This window comes from Hippoglossus hippoglossus, chromosome 16 (genome assembly GCF_009819705.1).
Source record: "Hippoglossus hippoglossus isolate fHipHip1 chromosome 16, fHipHip1.pri, whole genome shotgun sequence".
Lineage (NCBI taxonomy): Eukaryota > Metazoa > Chordata > Actinopteri > Pleuronectiformes > Pleuronectidae > Hippoglossus > Hippoglossus hippoglossus.
In genome coordinates, this window is record NC_047166.1 from 9,963,609 (window position 1) to 9,990,864 (window position 27,256).

Genomic DNA, 27,256 nt, shown 5'->3' on the forward strand with positions numbered 1-27,256 from the left:
AGAGAAGTTCGAAACACAAAAAGCGCGAGTGCCGTCTGCTCCGGCGTACAGGTGCAGAGCACATGCAAAACACTGCGCGCCGCAGGAATTCACCTCCTTGGTTTGCATGCAAGAGCTGACAAGTAAATAGCTGGCCGACTCCATGTCATGACACCGCTTCAGAGAGTCATGTATGAATATTAAGCACTAAACATGAATGTTATTATATGGGTGCTGTCAACAAGGGCTCCAGAGACACACACCCTGGTTTATTTTTAATTAATGTCTGTAATTGTAACCCTTCTCAAGCAGCTGTAAGTATAAATCATCATATTTCATGTGTAACCAAGAGACACGCACTTGTGGCTTTAATATCACTATAACACATTTTATATACCAACTCGTATTACTTGCGGGTCTGACTAAATCATAACATTGTGGTTGATGTCACTCGTGAAAGTATCAAAAACTAAAATGCAGCCGTATTCTCTATCATAAAATCACTGAATTGGAATCACAGGGCGAGATTAGACTAACAAATAATCTGATTTTCTAATCCAATTAATTTATACTTTTCAAATACAATTGAAAAAAGACATGTTTTGACTTTCATTCTTTAATCACAAGGCTGTTGGCGTGGCTAAATTTAACTGCGCATTAATTACTCACTGGTGCTCAAACATTGCTTTTGCTTTGTGCCATTACTGTTGTAAACAGCAGCAGTCACACAGTTCATACACACTCTCTCCCTTCCACTCCCTGTCAGTGCAAAATCCATGTGACTGCCTCACCAGGCCAAGAGTACAGTGCGATGAGGTGCTTACTGCCACCTTGTGGGGCTAGGAGGGAATTTGTACAGTTATTTATCCCAAGCACAGTGATATAAAATATTGTGAATCTAAATGATTGAAAATTGTGAAATTATCTTGGAGAAATCTGGCCAATAACAGGGATGCCTTGAATGAAATTTATTAGTATATCAACTACATCCTGAAATCCATTTAATCCACAGAGTGATATGAAATTCACATAGGACATTAAGCTATATATAGAATTGTAAAACTTCAATACTGACTTTGGTAACAGTTACATCTTACTTGTGTTAGGTGACTAGCAGTTTTGTATCATATTCTGGAGATTGCAGTAGGTGACTTTGAATCAGAAAAGAAAGGAAAACAAATGATTACACTTAAGGTTTATTCATTGCTGAAATATAATCAACTACTAACTTCTCAGTAAATAATGTGATAGAAATCTACTAAAAACTATTATTTTTCTTTAGAAGAAAAAAAAAACAAAGGCTTGACAGGGGTATGACAATTTCATATGTGAATAAAGTGACAAAATGTACTTAAAACTTATTTTTCTTCAGAAGAAAAAAAAAACAAGGCTCGACAGTAAGAATATGATTGCAACTCAGCAAAAAAGTAAAAGGGGTTAAGTATAAGATTGGTATGAAAACTGATTGGGTTACACACAAATACATGGAATATTACTTTTGTTTCTATCATGATAGGTCCATGTCTTTAACACGCCGTGAAGTACAGTAGAAATAATCATTGCTAAAAAGAGCATACAAATAACATGAGATAAACATGTGTTACAGTCCACTTGTTTAACCAGTTCTCAATCTCTTGGTATAAAAGCTAGGAATATCTCAAATAAATGCAGTAAAGTGAACATAATAAGCAAGGCGTTAATAAGTTTCTTCATTTTGGCAGGAGAGGGATCCTTGTAATGCTAATTACCAGCAAATTTGACATTTTATCTATATGTGATTGAATCACTAGGGAATATAGAGTAACTTTCAAATCAAGTTTTACACTACAAACTTTCGGGGATATACTGAATAAACCATCACATACTGTAGGAGTGATTTTACAACCTCAGCAAAAAACTTGACCAGAGAACAAACATGCACTGACAAACTATCAACAAAGGTCTTTGTCCCCATGTCCCTATTCCTAATAAATGCACTTTACATTTAAAAAAAAAATCCTCAGAGCCTCTACGTGAACAACAACAAGACATAGTACACAGCAGAGACGTTTATCATACAGCAAAAAGTGTAGCAGGGATTCTAGTTATGGGAAAGATAGATACATTAGCAGGTCATTTCAACTAAACTTGTCTAGTAACTGCACAGTGTCAGCCAAGCATAGTGTCAATGCACTTAAGGGGTTAATGATCCTATGCAAACAGTCACGTCTTTAAAGACATCTTCCAATATAAACTGGAAGAATATCTGGTGATATTTTATTGGATGCTCTACAGTAGTTGTTAACACACTCATTCTAAAAGTCAGCAGAAAACATGTCAACAGAGACACGAGGCATATTCTCCTCAAGGCAGTGGATGCCTTTCATGTCCCTTTTTTCTCACCTTCCATTTTAAACCTGAAATATCCCTCTTTTATGCCAATATTCAGATGCTAAGTTGTTCAGTATCTGTATGGTTCCTGTAGGAGTGGCATCTCCTCCTGACCCTGGAAGGCCTCTCTCTCTCCTGGTCTTTTTGAAAGCCTAAGCATCTTATCATCACCTCGCTGCAGTCCTTTAGCCCTGCGGCGGCAGGACACCTTGTGCCTGTGGAGAAGTGTAGCATTCCAGAAGCGAGCAGAGCAGCGTCGACAGGAGAAAGTCCCTTTGGCACGATGGGAGGCCCGATGGACGAAGGCCGCCAAGGGCCTGTGAGACTGCTTCCCACATACACTGCAGCTCAGTCGCTCCTGAGTGGTCGAGACTTTTTGTGAATGTTTAACTGCCATGTGGACTAGAAGTCCCGCTTTGCGGGAAAACACAGAATTGGGGCATATAGGACAGCCAAAACGTTTCACAGGGACTTTGAGAGATGACAGGATCTGCACCTTCATCCCCCCAGTGTTGACAAGCTTGTACCCACCACCACCTGATCCTCCTCCACGCCTAATTGTCAAACGAAGAGAGCCTTGCTTTTTATTCAACTGCCCTCTTATTGTACAACTTATCTTTCTCTTCTTTTTGCTTCCATCATATCTGACTAAATCTTGGGATTCCCATTTATTTTCCCTCCAATCTCTCCTGTCGGACTTTTTTTTTTTCTTCTTGAATCGTCTCATATCATCGTGTGATAACTGGTTGCTGCAGTCAAGGTGTTGGTGGGACTGGGTGTCTGACTGATGATGGAGATGATGGTGGGAGTGATGATGATGGTGATGCAGATGATGATGTTCAGTAGAGGGCAGTTCTGTAAGGGGCTGGAACGGGGCTGTGGTGTGAAGGGTACGGCTACGGGATCCAGCTGGGTATATGTGCTCTCCTTTCACCCCAGCTGGGGAATGTGGGTGGTGTGGGGGCATGATTGTGGAGTTTGGAGGCAGAGGCTGCGAATAAGATGGAGCATTTGAGGCTGAAGGCTGGGCTGCTGCAGCATCATAAAAGAGAGGGGAGTAACCACCTGGAGGTTGTGGGGGTGCCTGTTGGTGGCTATGAGTCACAACACTGAGACTCTGCCCTCCATGACCCTCTGTGGAAGGAGCCAGCTGTAGCAGGACATTGGTGGCAGCCTCGCTCTCTGATGTTGACTGATTAACATCACTCCCACCTCGGTTGTCTCCAGACCCACTACTGCCTTCTTGTGGGTTAGACGTATCAGCACGGGTCATCCCATGCTGTGACTGCCTATGTCTTGTGAGGCTATTGGAGTAGGCAAATGCTTTCCCACATACCTCACAGCAGAAGAGCTTTTCACCCCCGCCTTCATGAACCGTCTGGTGGTGAGCAGTCAGATGGAAATGATGGCGGAAAGACTTCCAACATATAGCACAGGTGTACAGTCGAGGTGGAGGTGGGGGTTGTGGTTGGGGTGGGGGTGGAGGCTGTGGCTGGGGGTTGGTGTCTTGAGGCTTGACATCTTGAGAGTAGGAGTAATAGGAGGAGGTGCTTGGTGCTTGGTTCTGGCTCCTTTCTTGGGCCACGCTACATTGAGGGTTTGGGTTAAAGCTGTTAAGGTTCTCCGGAGCTGGTGTTGTGGGCACCTCTTCCAGCTCCCCTTTCTGGTGGAGTTTGCTGTGCCTCCTCAGGCTCTGGGAGTAACCAAACTCTTTGCCACAAATGCTGCATTTGTAATTCTTTGCCCCAGAGTGGACTGTTTGATGCTTGCTAAGGTGAAAAGCCTCTCTGAAATACTTTCCACAAACAGTGCAGTGATGGGGCTTTTCTCCAGTATGGATGCGGTCATGCCTGCGTAAGGTCTCACGGCGTGCAAATCCCTTACCACAGACACTGCAGAGGTGAGTGCGTGGGAGCCCACTGGGCCCCATTCTGGGGGTGTACTGCCTACGCTTGGGGGGCTGTCCACCAGCTGCAGGATCTTTCTTAGCTCTGGGTTTACGCGGACGTTTTGGTTTGGAAGTAGGATTCTGTGGGTTGCTGCTCATAGCCTCCTGGCTCCCTGCACCTCTGAAATTCTTATCCATACCAGAGGTGGATGAAGGTGCGCCCAAAGGACCTAAACCAAGACCACCTAGCAGACCTCCTATGATGTCTCCCCTATCATCCCCTCTATTTCCACTGTTACTAGCTGCTGTTATAGCAGAGATTGCATTATTGACAGAGCTAGTGACATCATCCTCTGAGTCATCCAGTAGAGAAGAAAGGGGCAGGTGGGGCTGTTGCTGAGGATGGTGGTGCTGGCTGTGGCTCTGTGAATGTGGATGCAGTGTTGGGGCCAAGGGTGCCTTTCTCAGAGCTGGGCCCGCCATCCCACTTCCACAGGGGGAGGCACCAGAGTAGCATGGAGATGGATTACCTTGAGAACGGTGGTCATCATGGTAGCCTGTGTAACGATTCCGAGAGTAGTCAGTGGGGTATTTACCATCTGTTCTGTCCCTTTCATTTGAATTCCCTCCCCTTCCAGACTGAAACAGACCATCACATCCTAAACCTGATTTTGGTTCTCCTTCCCCCACAATGATAACACCATCTTCTTCCTCAGTTTTCCCATAAATAACCCCTCTATTGCTCTGATAAGTCCCCCCTCCTCCATTACCTCCTCCACCTCCTCCACCTCCTCCCCCAACTCTCTCCTCACCATCAGTTCCTGTCTTGCTGCCCCGTTGTTTAGGTCCCCTACCTGGCTTGCCGCAGGTGCCTGAGGCAGCATGGTTGAGAAGAGATGTGCTCTCACGGAAGGCACGGCCACAGGCGGGACATCGGAAAGGCTTTTCCTCATGTATCTTCTCATGGCGTGTCAGTGACTCTCTACGATTAAAAGCCCGAGAGCAGGTGGAGCAGCCATATGGGCGGGCTGTAGAGTGTAAAACTCCATGTTGCAGGAGGTGCCCTTTTTTCTTAAAGGCTTTGCTACAATCAGGGCAATGAAATACTTTGTCTGGGCTAGAACAAGAATTGGATGAGGGTTGGATAGTTTCTTGGGTCGAATGGGGAAGGCTTGGGTCAGACTGTGTTTGATCCTGTGCTTTAATGTGAATAGGGTTTGGCCCAGTATTGGTACTATTGTTAGAACCTGCTGTGGTTGGCTCATGCATGCGTAAGTGCCTGCGAAGGCTTGAAAGGTGAGGAAAGCTTTTGGCACACTCCCCACAGCTATAAAGGGGCTCTGTGTCTGACTCTGTGGGGTTGGGCTGCAATAAGCCCTGGTTATCAGATTTAGAATGGTGAGAATCATTAGTAACCAGTACTGAGGCAGCAGTGGAAGAGGGTGCAGAGGAGGAGGAGGAAGAAACTACGGATGAGGATGAAGATGATGAAGCAAGAAGGGATGATGGGTCTCCACCCATATTTGACATACCAACCCCACTCCCAATTAAAGCTGGTGGCTGACCATGACTTAGTCCTCCATTACTACTAGCACTGGGATTACTGTGGCTGCTGTGCCCGTGGCTGCTGCTGCTATTACTATTGTTTTCAGATTTTCTCTGTGGCAAATAACCAGCCATAGCTTTCTTTCTTCTACTGCTGTGGCTACCACTGCTACTACTTCCACCTCCAGTACTTTCCCCTTTACCATCGTCCTTACATAAGGATAAATGAAGGGGGAGATGGAGGGGCAAACCTGCTTCCTGCTGCATTAGAGAAGCTATCTGATTTGAAGAAAGTACAGGGATGCCCTGAAAGTCAAAGCCACTGAGTGATGAGGGTTGGGGGCCTGGGTGAAGCGGGTGGTGAGGATGAGAATGAGAGTGAGGGTGAGAAAGGGCGTGAGGTGGAAGCTGCTGCTGCTGCAGGGGAGGCTGCTGTGGCTGGCTAGAAGAGTGGCTATGTGAGTGAGAGGAATGCAAAGCAGGAGGCGGAGCGAGGCTAGAACTAGGTTCCCCACCAGTCTGACTTAAACCAATGCCTAAGTGATTATGGGTTCCCTGTTGAACAAGAAATTGCTCTAAACTAGCATTAGCAGGGACCCCAGAAAGGAAATACTGATTAGCAGCTAACATGCAACTAAATTGTTGGTGAAGGCTCCGTGCATCAGACTGGGCCCCAACTAACTGGTGTCCCAAAGAGCTGACTGCACTGCTGCTAGAGGGGTTATTAGAGGTGGCCACAGAGGTTGAAGGAGAAGGAGAGGAGGAGGAGGGACCAGGTGATGCTTGGGGGACAGAGAGGCCAGGATGCAGAGGAGGAGGGGGTGGAGGTGCTGATGTTACTAATCCTCCTAATCCCCCAGCACTCCCACTACTGCTACTTCCCCCAGCAAAGTGCTCAAAGCGGCCTACACTTGGGTGTAACTGCTCCTGTGCTAGTGCTGCCTCAGACGGGTGGAAAGAGCGCAGGAACTGTGGGTAGCCTGAAGAATGGCTTGAGCTGCTGCTGCTCATCTTGCTTGACTTTGAACGAGAGCTTTGAGATGAAGAAGGCTGTTGTTGTAAAGGTGGGGGAGGAGGGGCACTCATCTTGGCAAAAATGGAGGCAGAATCAGAAAAGGCGTTACCTCTAGACCCCTGCAGGGGGCCCAAGCCAAGTCCAGACAGAAGGGCTCCAGAAGACTCAGCCTGCTGCTGCTGCTGCTGCTGGAGTTGATGCTGGTGAAGTTGCACTTGCTGTTGATGCTGTAGTTGTCGATCTAAACCAAGGCCTTTGAACTGGTGGGCCTGGTGCCCACTTAACATCTCTATAATGTCCAAATTATACTTTCCAAATTGGAACATTTCCCACTCACTGGCACATGGGGGTGCAGGGGCCAAACCTCCAGCACTAGGAGCGGCAAACAATGATCCCACCACTGACTGGTGAAAGACAAACTTTACCCAAAGGTTGAGTTATGCTACTTTTTCAGAACTACTCGAAAGTCACCTTAAATCTAAAATTCCTTTCTCCAGATTGTTTACTTCTGGTGCTGCTACTCCCACTTGATCATCCACGGCCCACACTCTACTTCCAAAACGAGTGGGGCAGCCAGGAAGATGAGTTTATGATCAAAGGGTAAAGTGTCTTTTTGACATGTAGACGAGTTCCACCTAATTTAAAAATTGCTTAGAATAGCTTTATTGAGAAGCAGTTCAAATAACTTCTTCTTGTTGCCTTTGAGTTACAGCGTTGACATTTTCCTTCATTTATGCAAGTTTCCTCATCCGTGTTCAGCGAAGAAGCTCCTAAAGCTGAAAGAAAACAAAATTCAAACAGACACGACAGTCATAGAGGGGAACAGTGCTAGGATTCATAATACTTTACTTACTGTGCATTCAATAGCAGGTTAGAGGCTAATAAGTGATTACACTGGGTTTTTATATATTAAATTTCATACTACAAATATTTTATATACAATGTTTTTTGTGACTAGATCTATTCTGCTATTTGCCTACCTCATATTTCTTATTGTTGTGAGCCAGTACATATATTTATGTTGGGTGAAGACATACAAATCTCAGCAATTCCAATTTTAAACTTTTATAACAACTTACCATGATATCAGACCTGTTGCCAATTCTTTTTTTATCAGTACTATGGAGGCAAAAGTTATTTTCAACATTCTTATTGTTTATACACATAGCTCTTAATGGCAGGTTTCGGTGCTTGTATTCTGCCAGTACCAAATATTTATTAAATGAGACTAAGGCAAAACACAATGAGGCATGGCAGTGTTGGATGAAAAACCACATTATACAGCAGAAGTTTCACTTTTGGTTAATTGCAGGTGTAGCTGTATGTGGCTGCTTATTTGGATTATGCCCACACTACTTAAACCGGTGGAATCCCTGCTACATTTTACCACTTGCGCTGTCACACTTGTGGATAACATGACTTCTAGTTATTACCTCAAGGAAGTTCACTCTTTTCCCAGTGTACATTATGTGTTAACAGATAACCACACAAGCAAATATAAAAAAAATGCCATTGCCAACTTTCAGCCGTTGAAATACCACTTCTCAAACTACAATCTGTGTTTCAAATAACATAAGGTTAAAAAAAAGACTGGCTACATTGCAGCGTGGCTCTTTAATTTTCTCTAATAAATACTTTTGTGGCTTTTATAGTTTTACTGATTTACATTTTGACAGAACCAATTATCACAATGGTAGAGACTAGAAACATCTGGCTTCCCTTCTCATATTTCTGCATACCTTAAATTGGAACAATGTCAGTCCCTTATCCAGGTTTTCCTTTTCAGCATAAACACATTCATTAGTCATTAGTGTTAAACTTGACGTCAGGGAGAAGCAAATGCAGGTCAACCTGTCCAGCAAAAAAATGTTAATTATGTTCATACGATGCTTAGGATAAATGTTTTTGGGAACCCTCAGGTGCACCATATAGGCACCTTTGACTGTTTCACCATTGACTTTTCTCAATTCTTTTTTTAGTTTATTACTAGACAGACCAACACGCTCAACGCGGTACAATATTGAGTCCATTACACAACTGTCAGTTTCACTTTTAGCGTAGAATCAGTGGACATAGTATGAAAATCTCTGGATTTTCTTTTGTTTCATAGATGTCTTCAAAGGACTATTTGCAGTGGGCATAATGGGGGATAATTACAGTGTCATGTGCTGTGTATTACCTTACCATGGGTCAAGAGGATGACTGAACAGCAGATATTAAATTATATCCATTCAAACTGCACATACTTCAGGCTAATTACAGTTCATCCATGGACAATGGTTCGTTTTTATTTATATTTACAGCACTTTGCTGCATGGTTGCTACCTGTTTAGATACTAAACCGATCTTCTTTCATGTGCAATAACTATTAAGCTAAATTATAACTAATCTAACACCAACTACCAACAATATTATGAGGTTACATATAAGCTATTTAACTATAGAGCCACTTTTCATCTGCAAAAATGGCGAGGACAGAAAGTCTAACTGTTGCATTAAGTTGCAAGTTGTTTGATGCCCGTTAGGATGGATTGTTATTCTCCTAATGAAGCTCCTTGAAGTGCACTGGCTACAGTAGCATCCCTCACTTTTGAATCTCGCTTTGCTCACCTCGTGAAAATCTTACCGTTTCCTCTAATCGATGCGATGAAGCTGGAGGGGAGTGAGCTCCTCTGGCCGATGCGGGAGAGAATCTATCGTCTGTTTGGCCGCTTCTCATCTTACTGTAAATCAGCGAGTCCTGCGAAGAAGCACAGAAAAACATGCTAAAGACAACACTCATGTGAATCCCGACCCGCTGCACAATGTAAACATTAGCAGTGCGTTCCGGGCGCAAGTAATAACGGACGCACTTGAGGCGGCATCCTGAGACAGTATTGGTTAAACATTGCGAGGGGGAAAAAAGGAAATAACATCGGAAGCGCTCGAATGCAAAAGTTCACGGTTGTGCCTCGTATCATATTCACACTGTCCCCCCGTGTTTAGCAGCCTGGCGCCGCACACACGCAGTCCACTAACCCCACACACAACCACCGCGGCTGCCGCTGCTGCTGCTAACGTTAGCCGTCGACCCGAAACCGCGACATTAAAAGCTCGCAGGCGGCCGCTAACATCACGACGCCCGCGTTAGCATGTACATCTGCGAAAGTTTTATTCGGGGGGGATGTTTACCTTCGCGTCCGGTGGCGGGAGCACGGTTGCGGATGGATGAGGCCTGTCACGCCTTCTTCTGGCCGCCTAGCTAGCAGTCGCCGCTTCCATTTCTGCGTGCTGTTTTCCAGTCGATAGCCAGAGCCATTTTCAGTGATGCTGAGCTCGGTGAGCGCTTCCACCGCAGAAATCAACGCCGACGGGCTCCGCAGCTTCCTCCTCGACACTTCATCTCGACAGTCTGCGCCGGCGGGAGCTGTTCGGCCGAAGCTTTCGACGGCCGAGAGGGATTTGGACGCTCGGTGGCAATATTTTTGGGTAAAAGTGAGTGACGTGTGCTCCCTTAACATTGGTCCTTTCCGGCCCTTGTAATATTTCCGGGTAGCAGCTGTGGGGCTCACGACGGATTCACCGTTTGGTTGCACGCTGGGTTAAAACGAGGGTCCGGTAATGGTGCACACTCAGACTCACACTCACACACACACACACACACACACACACACACACACAGCACCAAGTCCAACGCAACAACACTACACAACAAAACAAAACACAAAACAACAGTCTCTGTGGGAGGTTAAGGACTTTTCTCCAGGCTGTTATGGCTGATTCCCCGCGGGCCTTTGGTACTCTGGGGAAATTATATATGCAAACTGTAACTGTTACAAAATAAAATAAAAGTTTGGAAGAAAAAATACATGAGATTAAGTGAAACATTTTAATAAATGTCTCAATCTTTTATTTTGTCCTCAGAAAGACATGATGCTAAATAATATTTATGGAGGTGGAACGCTCAATACAATAATAACCAATACAGCACAGTTTAAGACAGTGTAGTTAAGTGAGGATAAATTAAAACCGATGTAATTAAAAGTTAATATCAGTTAAGTCCATAATCGCATTTAACAGATATGCCTTAAATTAATATTTGCTATTACAAATCTTTGCCTTTTTCAACAGAACCAGTTTTCCTGGTATTCAAACTACTTGGCGAGTTGCTTTTTACTCCACTGCATTAACCTGTAAAGTTAGCTACTAGGCAGATTGTGATTTTACATATAAATATATTGTGGGTTTAAAAAATATGATGTGCTTTTACATTGAAACATTCAACTACATGACGGTAATACTCTCTTTCTCAACCCACAATAGTAAACTGCTACCTACATATAAATGCATCTGTAATAACAACCCAACAACTATATGAGCGGCTATAAATATGCACGGTTACATATTTTTTATTTAAGTAACAATTTAACTACAGGACCTTTATTTAAAATGGGACATTTATATTTTTGCAATATTGCTTCTTATATATCTTATATATCCTTTTCCTTCTAGTCTTCGCTTTATGACTCCGGTTGTATGTTTGGGCTCATTGTCATTCTGCAGAATTGTAGGAGCGACCAGAGCCGAACATCTAAACCACTTCAGGTGCCTAAAACTTTTGCACAGCCCTATAGGTACATGTTAAATGTGGAACGTCTGCATAATGAACTGCATCGTCTGGGTGTGCTCGCGGAGGAAAAATTCGTTGATGTGCTGTCACGTGCCAGACATCCAGGGTGTGACCCCCTTAGTGTTAATATTATTTTCAATAAGTCACAAGTCAGTCTGAGTTGATATATGCCTCACAGACATATGTATAAAATATATACTGTATAAAGGAATTGAAGAATGGGAAAGCACCTCCGACAGTTTGATTAAACATTAAGAACAACATTAAAAGTACATTTGATATCATTAAAGGGAAATCTACACCACTTCCAGTCAGTCTTCTGTCCAGTTTTTTTGTCTTGACTGTTTTATAGGATACTAAAACACACTAATAGTTGTAAGAACAAATAACAGCAACAGAGATTTTACATTAAATGTTTCTTAAATTTATTAATGGAGATGCATATATGCATAAAGAAAAATCATTGTTGATCCATTCGCGGTCTCAGTCGTTCTTCATTCATAATAAAACTGCTTAAGTGAACAGCTGCAAATCAACAAACACCATTGTTGGATCAATATGATGATTAAGTCCCATTATATGTTTGACAATTATCATATTATAAGTTTTGTTCTTCTAAAGCTCTGAGAAAGAAGTTGTTTAAAACACAGGTACAAAACCTCAGGCTAAATTAAAATGCAATCATTTCAATCACAGAGATGTGAATAATTTCATCTCCCTGATTTTTAAGGATGGTTAATCATGCCTTGGTGAAGATGCTAATCATGTGCATGAACAACGTAGGACACAGAATATTTGGATCCGGACAATCAAAGGCCCTGAAAGCCTGAATTCGCTCACACACACATTTGTAGTTTGAATGTGAAATAAAATCTTCTTTCATATTTGCTCTCTCAGTTGCAGTATGAGGCTGCTCATAAACTGAGCATCATTTGTGGAAAACAGGTTCTCACTTCAGCAGATGTATGGTGCATCCGCTCATATAGTGTGTGTGAATGGTGGCAGGTGTTGGACTGTGTGGGCAGGTTAGCAGCCATGAACAACCGTTAGGAATTAGTGCCATTAGGGATTTGTTCTGCTTTTCCAGTAAACTCCACATATGCTACACTTCCTCTGTAGGTAGTAGTTTAACGGTTATAACATATTACCCTCAAGATTAAAACCTTCAGTGACTATTTGTCTCAGAGCCGAGGAGCCACTGAACCTCCTGCTGGTGAAATGGGAAAATTACAAAGATTACAGTCTTTGCAGTGCATCCTCGGCCGGCATTCACTGCCTAAGTCTAACATATTGTTATACCCCTCGTGTACGTCCTGTTGAAATTATTTGTACATCCGCACATCTGTTCTTTTTTATTTAAGCCTGCATACATCTCAGTGCAATAAATGTATTCACAGGAGGATTTATATATGATCTCTGTAACCCTGATCCCACAGTTTGTACAGTGTGATATAACTCCGGTGGCCCAGTGCTTCAAATTATATGAGGACAATTTCCCCTTTTCATTTAATTTAAAAGCACAGCTGTCCACTCCCACTGGTGCTATATGGTCATACCGTGGCTTACACAATATCTCGCAGCCTGGTGAGAGGGGGATTTTATCAAAAGCTCTGTGTGCTCACTATCCTACTGAAGGATTTTTATCAATATATGGCTGGTGGTTGCCTCTGGTTTGACCCCTTATTTAAAAAAAAAAAGTTCTTTATTCTTGTTTCTTTATAATGTAACATCCTGGTTGGAAACTTGACCTAAAGTGAGTGAGACATATTGGCAAAAATAGAGAAACTACCTCAGGCCATCCAACAGTTCAGGCATGTTCTTCCATAATAACCATCAATGTCAAGTGGCACAAAATGCTGTAGACGGTAAGTGGATTATTTAAAGTTTATTTTACCTGTATTTCATTTGGATATATACATTTTCTGCTACTTCAAAATTCATCTCCACTCCAAGTCTGGGAAAATAATGTACTTCTGACTCCACTGCATTAACCTGTAAAGTTAGCTACTTAGCAGATTATAATTTTACATATAAATATATTATGGGTTTAAAAAAGATGATGTGCTGTTACATTGATATATTCAACTACATTAATAATATGTAATAATCTCTTCCTCAACCAACAATAGTAAAATGCTACCTGCATATAAATGCATCTGTAATAACAACCCAACAACTGTATGAGTGGCGTTAAGTATGTACTGTTACATATTTTTTATTTAAATTACATTTTCACAGCAGGATTTTTATTTACAATGGGACATTTATATTTTGTAATATTGCTACTAAGTAAAATAACATTGATAAGAATACATTTTAATTTCTCCACTGAAAATGTCTGTGTTGCTCCACATTTTCTGCTGAAACGATAATTCACGAGTTAACCATGTGTTTTAGTTCAAACTCAATTTAATTTGATTTTATAGCAAATTACTAAGGCTCAAGATATTATATTATATATAAATATTGATTTCAGATCTATGTTATTGATCTTAGACGGATAGGTCTGACAACAAGACACTTCATAATAAATAGGACCTATGTTTCCCTAAGAGATTAATAATGTATAATTAAAAACATGTATGAGCCTGGTTTACACAGTGTTAATTAATTATTAAATGTTCCATATACTCAGATTAAAGTGAAGTTTAAAAAAAAAGGAATGTCATGCTCCATAATGAATGACAAAACATTATTTTTTTCCACCAACTTTATTATACAAATTCTCTGTAAGTCACTGTCGTATCCAAGGGGATCAAATGCATCAAGCAATAACAAAAGGGTTGTTTTGAAATTTATAGGCATGAAAATAAATCCATGAATTTCATTACCGGACATTGTCCCAGATCGTACAATTCACTGTAAGCAATGCTTTACATTTCAGGTGGCCGTGAACCATCCCCGCTCTAAATGAATTCATCGTGGTAAAAACACACACCATATTCATTCATTTCTTTCTGAACTCGCCTGTGTATTAGTTCTCAGTTGTGAAAAAGAAATCACCCCTGTAGCCATGTAGGAGGCTACAACAATAGAAAGACAACAAAATGCTATGAGTTTGGCACTGTACAATTCAATAAATACTAACACATAGTTTGCGGAATCCTCAAATTAATGTCGAAGAGATCACTCAAAATATTCTGATTGTACTAGCTATACAAAATACGATACTTGCACAAATTAGATTAACCATTTATAAAAGTGTGACGATGAGTCTCGATGGATATGGCTTGTGAGATATTACAGACTTTGCTACAGACCTTTTTGTGGCTCTATTAAAAAATCTAAAACTACTTTATGTCATCTGTCCTAATTCCCTGAAAAAGACACTGCACTCAAAGGTTTCCGTCGGACCTCAGGTTTTCTCCCAAGGTTTATAGTAAACATTCAACCGAACACACATACATTATGGCATCAAGGTTTTTTTGTGTGAACAACCCATAACAAGTTAATGGGCCAGGCTGCTGCAGAGGAGACAAGGGACTGTCTCTCACCTGGTGGCCGGCCTGTCCCAAACGCCTCCGCCCCTCACTGCCTGTTAAAACACCGTCATACGTTCAGAAGGCTGCAGATTATTTCAATCGATGTGTTTTGTAACCAGTGTGGAAACCAATGAGTAATCACTTGAGATCAAGGAGTCATAAGGCCGATGTCTAGACACAGTACATACAGCTGGAGAAACTGGCCATAGAAGCATGGGTGACCTTAAAATCCGGGCATACTGTAAAATGCCTCTCAATGAAATGGAGCTGGCATGCATCAAGATTTAGAATGGTTTTTTTTTTTCAAACTTGAATTTATGACCAGATGTATGAAAAACTAGTCATGAGAACGCTAGTTATCTAAAAACAATAAACACTTAAATCCCACCAAGTAAAAGAACATCACACCATAAGATAATTGTTAATAATAACCATAACAGTTATAATAATTATTAATAATAACACTCCATCATATTCAGAACAACTACATTTAGCACTGTGTATAGGAAGATTGTCCGAATGAAGTCTGTGTTTGTGTTGATCAGCATTTAAATCTCTGTATCCTTCCAAATGACTGAACAAAAACCGAGCAGGAACACGTTCCTCCATTGATCTGTGTAATTCTCTCTGACTTCTGTCGATTTAAAGAAAACTCCTCCGCTCTCAGTACAACCTCTCGATACGCTGATCAGTCACACCTCCAGCCGTGCTCGTACAGAATGTAAACCTCAAGGACGCGATACAAAGCAGGTTTCGTATCTGGTGCAAATATCAGGGGGTAGATTTGTGCAAAGTTTTGTCTCCGTCTCTCTTTGAACTGTGCTTTGATTGCTCTTGTTTTTTGTACACATTAATACTCAATACATCATGACGATATCAACACGAAATCAAGAGAAAGAGATAGCATCTTATATGGACCACAGATATCACATACTACAGTATATAGGATAGGATAGCCCTTAGTATTGATAAGCGTCGTTATTGATGGGTTTTTTTTGTTCTTTTTTTCTCTTTTCTCTTTTTAAACTCGTACTGGCTGAAGTGCGTTATGATACAGCAAGGTCCTCGTCTGGAGGAATGGGAGGGGCTTCCTAACCACCCAAGTCGCTCATGGCTGCAGGAGCCACGCAGGAGGAGACGGCCTCGGTTTGCCCTCTCTCCTGACTCAGAGGTTTGTTTGTGTGGTTTTCTTTTGGCTCGCTCTGAAGCCGATCCTTTGACTGTAAAAAATATCACTGACTCGTATAATTTGTCACCTGGTGAGAAGAATAAAATGGTGATTGTCAGACCAGCTTCTTCTGTGGTATTCTCTTTGTATCTCCATAAATGGCTTTGAAGGACAGTTGTGTAAGTGCAACCTCTGCGTCATGGTCTATTCACTTGTGCTCTGTGGAAAAACCTTTGCTCCTCAACCTACATTTAAGCAAGTTGCCCTTTTATTGGTAAACTGAACACGTCATTCTGTTTTGTAATCTCGTGACTCGCGTTAATGTCAAGATTTTTTATAAATATGAATATTCTGTCTGATGGCTCTTTATCATTTGGTAGCCCACTGGTCTTACAGGTTGGGAACACTGATGGGAAAACTTACCCATAACGTAGTGTAACATCAGCTTACACTTGGGCAGTGTAACAGTGATCAGAGTGTGAGGTCCTCTGGGGTTCTGTTTTAAGGTCACATGGAACTAGGCAACCCAGGCGTCAGATTGGTAGTGTGGGTACGTCCGCAGTTCAGATCGGGCGCAGAGTCCCGCCAGTGGCGTCAGGCTGCTGTGTCCCAGTCAGTAAACAGCCGCCACCTTGTCCGCTTGTTTACATAGGAAGCAACATAAAAAGCAGTTCTGTCTCCTTGTGTCAGGACGAGGTTGGTTGAGCAGAGTCTCAGATCTAAAAAAAAAAAAAAAAAAGAACCTCACCAGGCACACGGTTCATTCAGACTCATCTGGTCCACGAGGCACTGAATCTCACGGGTAGTGAGATTCAGTTTAAATAAATCGTAGATGGCGAGGGCTGGGCGGGTTGACAGTCGAGCAGGTGATTGGCTCAATTCTCGATGAAATTCTGTGATACAATATTTCCACGTGGTCCTCCTCTTCCACGTGGTCCTCCTCTTCATCAACCTCTTTTTTTATGTCATCTGGTTCCCTATCTAATATGGCTCCTGAGTACTTCTTGAAAAACATATATATATTTATATATATATATAAAAACAAAGCATGAACGACACTTCTATTGGTTTTGTTTCTCCCTTCTTGTCAGTCTCTCTACAAGTAATGGCACCTGCTGTATATGGCAATATGGCAAATTCTGTTACAAAATATGGCTGATGTAGGCTATCACATAATTGGAACAGATATTCCCCAGCTAGATTTTTAATTAAGTAATCATATTTAAGCTATTTAATTACAAGATAACACTAATTTGAATAGCCTAAACACATTATACTGTTACTATACTTTATACTTCTAGTTGTATTTCTTGTCGTCGTATATCTAGTAGTTAAATGCAGAAAGGTGATCTATTCCCATGCCTTACATGAGGGGTAAACTCGACATTAGTCATGCACCCTCACACCGTCACCTCATTTTTACTCCCTGTCCTGATCCCCTGATTGCTTCCCCCACTTCCTCCTGACCCCCCGCCGCCCCCACCCGGTATGAAATGTAGCTGCTCAATGGTGTTCTGCCTTTTTGCTGCAAACGCCATCCTCCTGGCGCTGTGGCCCCCTAGTGTTCCCGTTCCCATGACGACCCCCGCCCCGGGCATCTCCCCTGCCCAGCCCATGCCCCCGCTCATGTGGCCCGTCATCGGCGTGTTCCTCTCCTGCTCTCTTCCGGACGTGGGGTGAGAGTTCATCTTGATCATGTGGTGCCGGTCCAGGGAGGGTGTGGCGCAGACGTTCTGCTGGGACTGGGCCTTCTGCTGGCGAGGCAGCGTGGGGACGTTCCCCCCTGTGTGGGCATTCCCCCCTGTGTGGGCGTTCCCCCCTGTGTGGGCGTTCCCCCCTGTGTGGGCGTATGGATCCACAACACCCATACCACCAACCCCCATCCTGTCTTCCAGGTGGTCTGGTGACATGAGCAGCCGCTCCTGTCTATCCTGTCTCTCCTGCCGGTCCTGGGCCTTGCGAGTGAGGGTCTGTGTGTTCGAGTTCTTATTGGAGGCAACCATGGCTTTGTAGTACTGGTGTTGCTGGTTCTTGGACAGCCGGGACAGAGTCCCTGTGTTACCAGGGACGTCACCCATGTTGAGCAGCTGATCACTGGACTTAACTTTTCTTGGGGGTTTGGACAGAGTATCGTAGTTGGAGTTGATGTACTGTGGTTCCGGGGGATCCAAGGGGTAAGGATTGGGGGTAGGTGAGGCAGGCATACCAGATGGCGGCGGTGGGATCCATGGGCGAGCTGCGTGCCTGGGGAGGGTTCCTCTTCCACCTAGGGTGTAGTCTCCCCCCCAGTGGAGGTGATGCTGAGAGGACTGGAGGGCCGGCTGGGCTGTGTGAGGCCGGCGCTTGGTGGTGCAGTAACCAGACGAGTACTCATCAAGACCTTTTTCTGGAAACCAAACAAAACCAGAGTAAATAGAATCAGCAGATAATTACGAATGCTGGAACATTTGTCCTTGTTTCTCAAAATGAAGGAACTCACCGAGACGTTTGAGCGAGGAGTATCTGTTGAGCTCTGGCTTGGTGGCGCTCTCATAGGAGGGAGGCAGCTGAGCCAGGTTGTGCAGGGAGTGGTGGAAGGACGGCTGGGATTTGGTGTTGTTGTGTTTACTGGAGAGCAGGGTGCCTCCAGCTGCCAGCTGAGCATTGTTCATCCGCGGGGTGCGTTCTACGGAGACCACAGGGAGAAAACCGCTGTGTGTTAAATGAGGTTCGCCCCCTCTGGATATAGCGCCCTGCACGTGGCAGCGTGTGGGAATCTGCTAACATTCACTGGAACACACAGATTTTAACTCTCGCTTTCAAATCTTACACAAGCGACCAAAGCTAAGATAATCGTTATTACTGTTGGGATGAATGAGAGCTTAAGACGAACCTGAATTAAAGTAAATGAAGCATTGTGGTGATTACATGTCATTTATTCAGGTGCCAGGCTTTCAGCAGCTGCCTTACCGATCGTTGCGGTGTGTTTGGGACTGGAGCCTGACGAGTGGATGAAATTGTGCTGCAAATTGCCCACTGTAAGAAGAGAAGAACAGAAGGTAATCAGCTCGCAAAATGGATGTCAGGCAGTTTCAAGCTAATATGGTATTTTAGCATCAAAAGATCACGGCAGTTATGCTCACACCTGCATCACTTTACCTACATATGATCATATCAGGCAAATATTTAATAAACATTTCTGTCTCCTGTGCCTTTCACTACTTGAATTCTGGTGTGGAGAGTTAAGAGAAAGAACTGAGGATACAGATTTCTATATATTACACACCACCTTCGAGGATATTTATTTTCCTTGTCTCAAAAATATCTTAGAGATGAGACAAACACACACACACACACAAATTCCTCTGAATACAAAGGATGCAGTTACAAAAGCTCTGATTGTGCATCAAATTGTGCTATTCACTGTGCTGTATGCTGTGAAAAGCCCTGCACCCTCACATCTGTTGTCCTTGGTGGGCTGTCCTGGGGCGTAAAGATTTTTTGGAGCTCTCCCCAGCGTCCCATGTCCGTCCCCCACAGTCAGAGCCACGCTGTTGTTCCTCTCATCCTGCTGAACCGGACTGGACTGGTGCCGCAACATGTCCACCAGGGCTCTGATGGTGAAACAAACAAAGACAAGAAGGAAACGTGAGATTAAATTTGACAATAAATGCCCGGCTGTAATATCAAATCAGTTTCTACCAACATTATGAAACCATTGTAAGTTTATGATTCAAGATTAGGATCATTGTGTGATTGATTAGTTTGGACATGAGATCGGTTTATATTTGATCGGTGAAAGCTCAACCATATCATGAGAGGATAAAGGCAATTACATAAACTTAATTTATTTTAAAGTATTAGAATAAATAAAGTTTTTGTTATTTTTATTATTTTAATTTATAAACATCCATCTTAAATTTTCCAATAATAAACTGCATTTGATTTACACAGGAATCAGCTGTTATCTTTTTTTAAATCAACCTGCTCGTAGTCTGGAATAATGAATTTGTCTAAAATTACAAAACTGTTTCTTAAAAATATATTTATAATAATATTATTTTAGTGATTCAAAGACTAGTCCACCACTACATATTGTTCCACTGTCATTGTCCTCCACCGGCCAATGAAAAATGTAACTTGTACAAAAATGCACACATACAGTATATTGTTAAGTTTATGGGCCATATATAAGATAACAAGCCCAGAGGAAAGGAAAACAGCAGCAGCCCCTCAATGAAGATCAAATATGTTTTAATATGTTTCCCGGATGAATCTAGTCCATTTATGGAGACCTAAATACCTCATTTCATTACAGTATTCACGTATGCGATGAAAGAAACCTCACCTGGGCATGTTAAGGTCCCTCTGGTTGGCCTCCTGTTGCACCTTGTTGAAGACCACCTTGATGCCCACAGCGACAGCCACCATGAACACGATCACGCCGCCGATGACGAAGCCGGTGTTGTGGCTCTGTTGCTTCAGCGGATCATAGTCTGGGTCGGAACCTAGCTCATCTGGTAAATCCATGGTGTCTGTCTGTGGCTTGGCCCAGTCTGGAGAGTCATAGTTTCTACAGCTGTCCTGGTCCAGTTGTCGGCTACGCTCTGGACAGCAGAACCGGTAGTGGCAGGTTCCACAGCAGACGACGAAGGTGTCCTTGGAGCAGTTGAAGGCGCTGTCAAAGTGTCCCATCACGTCGTAATACCCCCGACATACATCCATCCATCCATCCATCAGCTGTGGTTGACTGCGCGGTACCAGGGCTGCGCCTAAGGGCGGAGCAAGGGCGTCCGTTGTAGTCACATCCTTGGGTAACATGACCTGGGGCAGGGGCCTTGGAGGCGCCTCGAGAACTCCCTCTGAGGTCTCTGGAAATTTCTCAGCCGTTTTGGTCCTGCCTTGGAGAGCAGCTGGCCTGAGATTGGCCTGGATGGCGAGGAGCAGGAGCGAGGGGCTGGGGCCCGTCATGGGCTCCTCTGTGAACGGCCTCCCTGTGGGGTCTGTGTGCTGAGGAGGGGAGGACGGAGAGGTCTCCACAACAGTGGTAATTGGGGAAGTAAGGAGGGAGAGCAGGGAGACAGCGAGGACTCGGAGATTGGTGGTGGGCGTCATTTTTACATGACTAAGAGATCTATTTTCTGTTGTTGAGTCAATGCAGTTACAACGCTGTATCCGCTTGTGCAGTTTAACCCACTAGAATGCCATGTGAAATATTCAGGAAGCATGCACAACCTTCTGAATATTGATTGCGTATCAGTAGTTTCATTCAGTGAGGTTCGGTGAAGAAATTTGAAAAAAAGGTGGTTTTGTTTTGGCGGAGTGTTTATATTTTGTAATAAAAGAAAAGGCCAGGAACAGTAAAAATGTAAACACTATCAAAATCAGTTCGTAGGAACAGTTGAATTAAAACTGTTTTAATTTACTGCTAGAAAGGAACTGTGTAATGACTTCATCAGGAGCACCTCTCGAGTCTACAGCACTAAAATGGATGCAGCTTTGTAAAGACGACAAGCTGAAATCAAAAATCTTCATGCTTTTAGTCTGTAACGTCTTCTTCTGCACGTCCCACTGGGCAAAACTACATGTATCTGACGCACTGTGCTGAATGGAAATATATCTTGTGAGCACAAAGCCCAGTAGAAATCACTAGCAAGTATTTTTTAATAAAATATGGCAGTCCTATACATTCCTGTGCTGACTTGAACAATAGTCTATGGCCGGTGCTTTGTCAGATGTAAACAGTTATATCTATTTTGTTCACTCCTGGATGACTATTTCAGTCTGGCACTGCATACATTCAGAATTGGCACTTGTTTAAGATGTGAGAGATTATTTTCTGGAAAAATGAATGAAATCTACAACTCTTTTCATACATTTTTTAGCATTGTAAACAATCGAATTGAAATAACCGACTGCACCGCTGTCCATTAATGGTGCCTGGTTTCTCTGTAGCAGGGACTTATCTCCATGTTCGCCTCTTCTGAGCACATCTATAGATACACTATGTACTTTATCTCAATCTTTTCTGTTGTCGGATTAATGTGCATCCGTACTCGCCTGGCACATACTGTTACTGTGATTGGGACGGGGGTGATAATGAGGCAGCCTCAGCTTAAGTGCTAGAAGACTGTAACAACTGAAAATCAGGAGTAAGCATAAACCAAGGGAACGATTCCCGGCCTGTGAAGCACATTGCAAAACGAGGCAGATGTCGCTGGTTTTTAAACGCTCTGCATTCAGCTTTTAGGCACAAAATAACTCATTAGATATGAACTGAATGGCACAGCGCGTCTCCATGTGACATGTCTCTTTAAGTAAAAATTATTCTTGATTTGTCTCAGAGGTTCAAAGAATATCACTTTTGTTGAGAAATATGTAAATGTGTGAAGTGATTGTGTTGGAGGTGTTGGCAATAATAGACAGAGGCAGATCTGTCTCCCACAGAAATTATAATTATATGTAATTATCAAAAACGTCCCTATCTGTAGCAGAGAATGTAGGCACAGATGGGGGAGACAGAATGCTGAAATCACCGAGGGCTCCGCTTGTTTCAGTTACATGCTCCTCTAACCTTCGGAGGAGAGTTCAGCAGTTCTCCTACTGACTAATGTTCCGAGAGGAGAATTTGTCTTCTTGTCGCCTCGAAACGTTCGGCTCGATCTCCAGAGCCAAACCTGGTATGTGTTGTCCGAGTGTCCAACTGCAACACAAACGAGAGACGTGATTAGAAAGAAGCTCGGCCACCTCTTCTCCTCACTTATTGACACCTGTTCGTATGTGCACACGACACTGTCATTTTTGTATTAATTGCGTTATGTGCGTTTGTGCATTGTGGGTGTGTTAGTGTGTGTGTGTGTGTTTGGCTGCAGGAGGAACACGCTCCTGAAAAGCCAGCGATGGAGAAAGGGAGAGAGAAAGGGAGCAGAGGGATAAATGCAGGGTAGGGATTTAAATGAGCAAAGAGATTGTGGCGAGCGGGGAAGAGCCAGAGGTATAGATGCAGAGACGACCGTGAGTGGGAGGGCGGTGAGTGGGTGGCACAGAATCAAGTACATTTCTCCCAGCACTTACCAATACAACATAGCACATCACACAAACAGCACCACCAAACAGATCTGCAAATACAGTGCGTGCCACACACAAAAAGAGTGCTAATCAAGGGCTGCTGTTAGAACACTTAGAGAGGGAGAATATGAAACTGTACAAAAGCTTTGTGTGTGTGTGTGTGTGTGTGTGTGTGTGTGTGTGTGTGTGTGTGTGTGTGTGTGTGTGTGTGTGTGTGTGTGTGTGTGTGTGTGTGTGTGTGTGTGTACGTGTGTACGTGTGTGTGTGAGAGACTATAGTAGACATTCTGTAAACCTCCTTGTAGTCAGCCTCTGCCTCCCCTTTTATTCCTCTTGCTCCCTCCTTCTCCTCCTTCTCCCTCGTTCTGCCTTTCTCTCATTCTCAGATTCTGTGCGTGGGTTGAGGCAGCTAACTCTCTCAGAATAGCACTGCAGCTCTGTCTGTGTGTGTGTGTGAGTGAAAGCGGCAGTGAAAGAGAAGGGAGGCAGAATCCAATCTACACCCATTAACCAGAACCGGATTCTCAAATTCACATCTGCCCCGTCTCTTGCTCGATGTGATGACACTGACGGCTTTACGCTGTCATCTTCCAGCCCTGCTCAACTTCCATCTTTTTTCTTTCTTATTTTTTTGCTCTGACTCACTTCACTACATGAGGATTTTCTGGACAAATACCCAAACCATCCTAAATCCCCCCCCAACAAATGTGCAGTTACAATGCAAATTCATATGAGAAACATTCATTCAGATAATTGCATTCCTGTCATTCTGCACCCAAAAGCCCCAAAACTCTAATTTCACATCTTTGCAGCAACAAGACTCAACAAACAAGAGCAGCAAAATGTTCTTGTAACTATCCCTGAAGACACACACTCTCACACACTAACACAGAGAGAGAGAGAGAGAGAGAGAGAGAGAGAGAGAGAGAGAGAGAGAGAGAGAGAGAGAGACAGAGAGAGAGAGAGAGAGAGAGAGAGAGAGACAGAGAGAGAGAGAGAGAGAGAGAGAGAGCTGTGAAGATGCATCCCTGAGTTACATGGCCACTGGAGGGAGGACAAAACCATTTCCAACACATTTCCTGGCATTGTGCTGGAGCAATTGTGCGTTTGTGCGTGTGTGTGCGTGTGCGTGTGCGTGTGTGTGTGTGTGTGATGTGAGCAGTGCACGAAGCAACGCGGCTGCGTTAGTTTGGCTGCAGCATCTGTGCAGACGGCTGAGCATGCGACCACTTCAACAGGTGTTTGTTATAGAAATGAAACAAAATGGCTTCTTTTTTTTAATGATGTGAATCGGTGGGGGGGAATAAAAGGTGAACAGAAACGACTGAAAACACAGAATGAGGGTGAAAGCAGCAGCTGCTTTCAGTCCCGTCAGTCAAATAGACGCTGCGCAGTGACTTTGCATCAGCCCGGAGATGTTGCGCATCGGCTCCTCACGCCACTGCACAATCCTCTGTACACTTAATAAGTTGCAATGAACAAGCATGCGGGTTATGGACAAGACGTGCTTGTATCAGAAGGCAGAGAGTGCGTGGGTGTATCCGTGCCGGTGTGTGTGTGTGTAGTCCGGCTGGATGCGTCTCCGTGCGCGTACGTGTTATCTTAACATCAATATGTTCCTAATGTCGCAGTGTGCTGGCATTTGTCGATCAAAGTGATGAAAAACATGTCTGCCACTGCGTGTGTGTGTGAGTGTGTGTGTGCGTGCGTGCGTGCGTGTGTGTGGATGTTTCTGTGGCGCAGCTTTCATCCAAATGTTTTGTTTGACGTCCTCCTGGCTCCGTTTAAAACAGATGCCAAACTGGGTTTTTCTACCTCGCGCAAAAAAACGCGCAGCGAAGGAAATAAAACACCGTGTGCCTGATATTCAGGGATGGATGCTGCGTTAAGAGAAGGTGCATTAAATGTCGTGTCTTACCTGTGCGTTGCTCTGGGGTCTGATGCTGGAGTGCAGCGCTGGGAGAGCCTGCGCACTGTGTCTCTGTCAGATGGCAGCCTGTTATTGTGGCGCGAGCTGATCAGGACAGCTTGAACTGTTGCTGGAGCTGACGCCTGCTTTGAATGCTTCTTTTTGATAAAGAAAAGGAAAAAAACAACTGTGCTGCAGATCTCAATCGTTCTTCATCTGTTTCCATCCGGTTTCTGATAATCCATCGTTGTAGGCAGGAGGAGAAGAAAAATAAAAGGCGAACAGGAAAGAAAGAGAGAGAGAGAGAGAGAGAGAAGAGAGTCAGTGCCCGTGGAGATGTTCTGAGGTTTGTCTGATGCATGTGACAAAAGCAATTCGATGGGAAAATCCCGTCAAGTTACCGCCTGTGTCCTGGAGAAGACGCAGCAGCAGCAGTTCAGATGTTCGAAATCTTAAAAGTGAAAAAAAAGAAACGTCTCTCAAGCTTCAACTTTCTCCTTTTCTCTACTACTACTGACCACGGCTGCTTCCCTCCATCACTTCCTTTACACCGCCTGAAACTGCGCCTGGACCTCACCGGGGTCCGTCAGCCGAGGAGCGCTGTGATTGGTCGCTCGCTCTGGTGCTGATGAGAGTCTCCAGCTCCGCGATGCTGCTGCTGCTGATGATGATCATTAGGCCCATTCAACTGGTGGCGTTCATCTTTATTTTCTCATTAGGTGAATAGCCCCGGTGGAGTTGGATTGCGTTTTACAGGCTCTGGTACAAGAAGACAAAAATCACTCAAGGATTTTGATAATTTGCCTACTGTTCTTTATGAAGAGTAAAAGACAGGGATGAGATAAAAAGAAAAGAAAACAGACAAACTTGCTCTTGTATTAAAACGGCCAGTAAATTGAAGACCTCAGAGATACACACAAACACACACACATACAAACTGAGGGAGAGAGGGAAAAAAAAGGAGCGACACCGAGAGACACGGTTGCCACAGCAACTGTGTCATTATGTTGGTGGCAATTATGAAAGCGATGAAAACGGAGAGGAGAAGCGGATTGGCGCAAATGCTTTGACACTGGAGCGTGAACGAAACTGTCAATTAGAGACGGGCCTACATTGGCAATTCAGAAATCTCTTTAAGTTTGTGGACTGGCTGAGCCACAAAATCTCCACACACAGTGGAGCGAGAGGTAAAATGTGAGGTTCGTAAAAAAAAGAAAGGATTTAGTTTGGCTTCAGTCCATCGTCACATAAAGTAACTGCCCCCTCACCATCCTCAGCATATGAATGAAACCAGGTTGGGGATTCTCTGTAAATTGTAACTCTAAGCATTCTGTTTACATGAGGTGAAATCAGTGACACATTAGGATGAATCACGATAATCCCAATTAGTTGTGTGACACAGGAAAGCACAGCATATGTTTCCTGAAGGCCTACATCTGACGCATGCTGCATCAACTGGGGTGTTTTTGAGGCAGTAATGGCAACCTGGATGAACCAGTGTGTGACAGAGGCCTATGACATCAGCTTTTCTGAGGATGAGCGTGTGCTGGCGAACACCTGAGCAAATGCTACAATTAACACGAGCCATGGTTCAGAGCCAAACAGAAGCCTCCCTGAAAATGGGTTCATCAAATGAGCCAGCATCAGTACGGAGAGGACTTAGGACTATCACACAGAGCTTCAACAGATACCTGGAGCTGTGTGAAATCCCCCCCCCCCCCCTGCTTCAACTGCTCCACCACCATCCCCCACTCCCCAGGAAAACACTCCAACGCAGGGCTACATGACGACAGACCTGTTGCCCTGACATCTGTGGTCATGAAGTCCTTTAGACGACAGACGATGGCCAACTCGACCAAACAGGCTGATATTAACGGCAGAAAAAGGATTATTGGTGCTCCACTGGCCACCCACCAGGACTTGTTGTCTTCGAGAGCCAGGAAACCGATCACAGATTCCTCACACCTTGCAAACTTTATTAACTCCTTCCCTCTGGTTGGCATTACAGAGCACTTTACACTCTAACAAGACACAGGAGCAGTTTCTCTCCTCGTGAAGAGCTGACCTGAATCATCTGTTAAACCATAGCTGCTCTCGTATCTTCAGAATTGTTGCACCCTCTAGATATACACCATCATTTCATTCCTATGGGTGGTGCTCATTATTGCTGTATATTGCTTGTACATCGTCTCCTTGAGTCACTAACAGCTGAAACCAAATTCCTTGTGTTGACATACTTACCCAA

At 43.8% G+C, this 27,256-nt stretch overlaps 2 protein-coding genes and 1 long non-coding RNA gene across 4 annotated transcripts; all 3 read right to left on the bottom strand.

Moving 5' to 3' along the window:
* Positions 1–932: 932 nt before the first annotated feature.
* Positions 933–10,960, bottom strand: si:dkeyp-69b9.6 (zinc finger protein 865). Its single transcript, XM_034609857.1, has 4 exons — positions 9,969–10,960; positions 9,424–9,537; positions 6,907–7,573; positions 933–4,794 (listed from the first exon to the last, which is right to left on the bottom strand). Exons 3-4 carry the CDS (start codon positions 7,121–7,123, stop codon positions 2,420–2,422), a joined length of 2,592 nt encoding a protein of 863 aa, XP_034465748.1. The 5' UTR covers positions 7,124–7,573; positions 9,424–9,537; positions 9,969–10,960; the 3' UTR covers positions 933–2,419.
* Positions 10,961–14,103: 3,143 nt separating this feature from the next.
* On the bottom strand, positions 14,104–22,624 carry LOC117776973 (protein shisa-7). Of its 2 annotated transcripts, XM_034611411.1 has the most exons (6): positions 20,384–22,624; positions 19,495–19,649; positions 19,006–19,071; positions 18,536–18,721; positions 17,894–18,442; positions 14,104–17,839 (listed from the first exon to the last, which is right to left on the bottom strand). In XM_034611411.1, exons 1-6 carry the CDS (start codon positions 21,148–21,150, stop codon positions 17,457–17,459), a joined length of 2,106 nt encoding a protein of 701 aa, XP_034467302.1. In that variant the 5' UTR covers positions 21,151–22,624; the 3' UTR covers positions 14,104–17,456. The 2 variants fall into 2 exon arrangements, with proteins under 2 accessions (XP_034467302.1, XP_034467301.1); XM_034611410.1 differs by having other exon boundaries at positions 14,104–18,442.
* LOC117776974 lies at positions 22,625–25,783 on the bottom strand. Its single transcript, XR_004616524.1, has 3 exons — positions 25,413–25,783; positions 25,021–25,244; positions 22,625–22,738 (listed from the first exon to the last, which is right to left on the bottom strand). It is a non-coding gene; the product is annotated as an uncharacterized LOC117776974 (long non-coding RNA).
* Between the last annotated feature and the right edge of the window lie 1,473 nt (positions 25,784–27,256).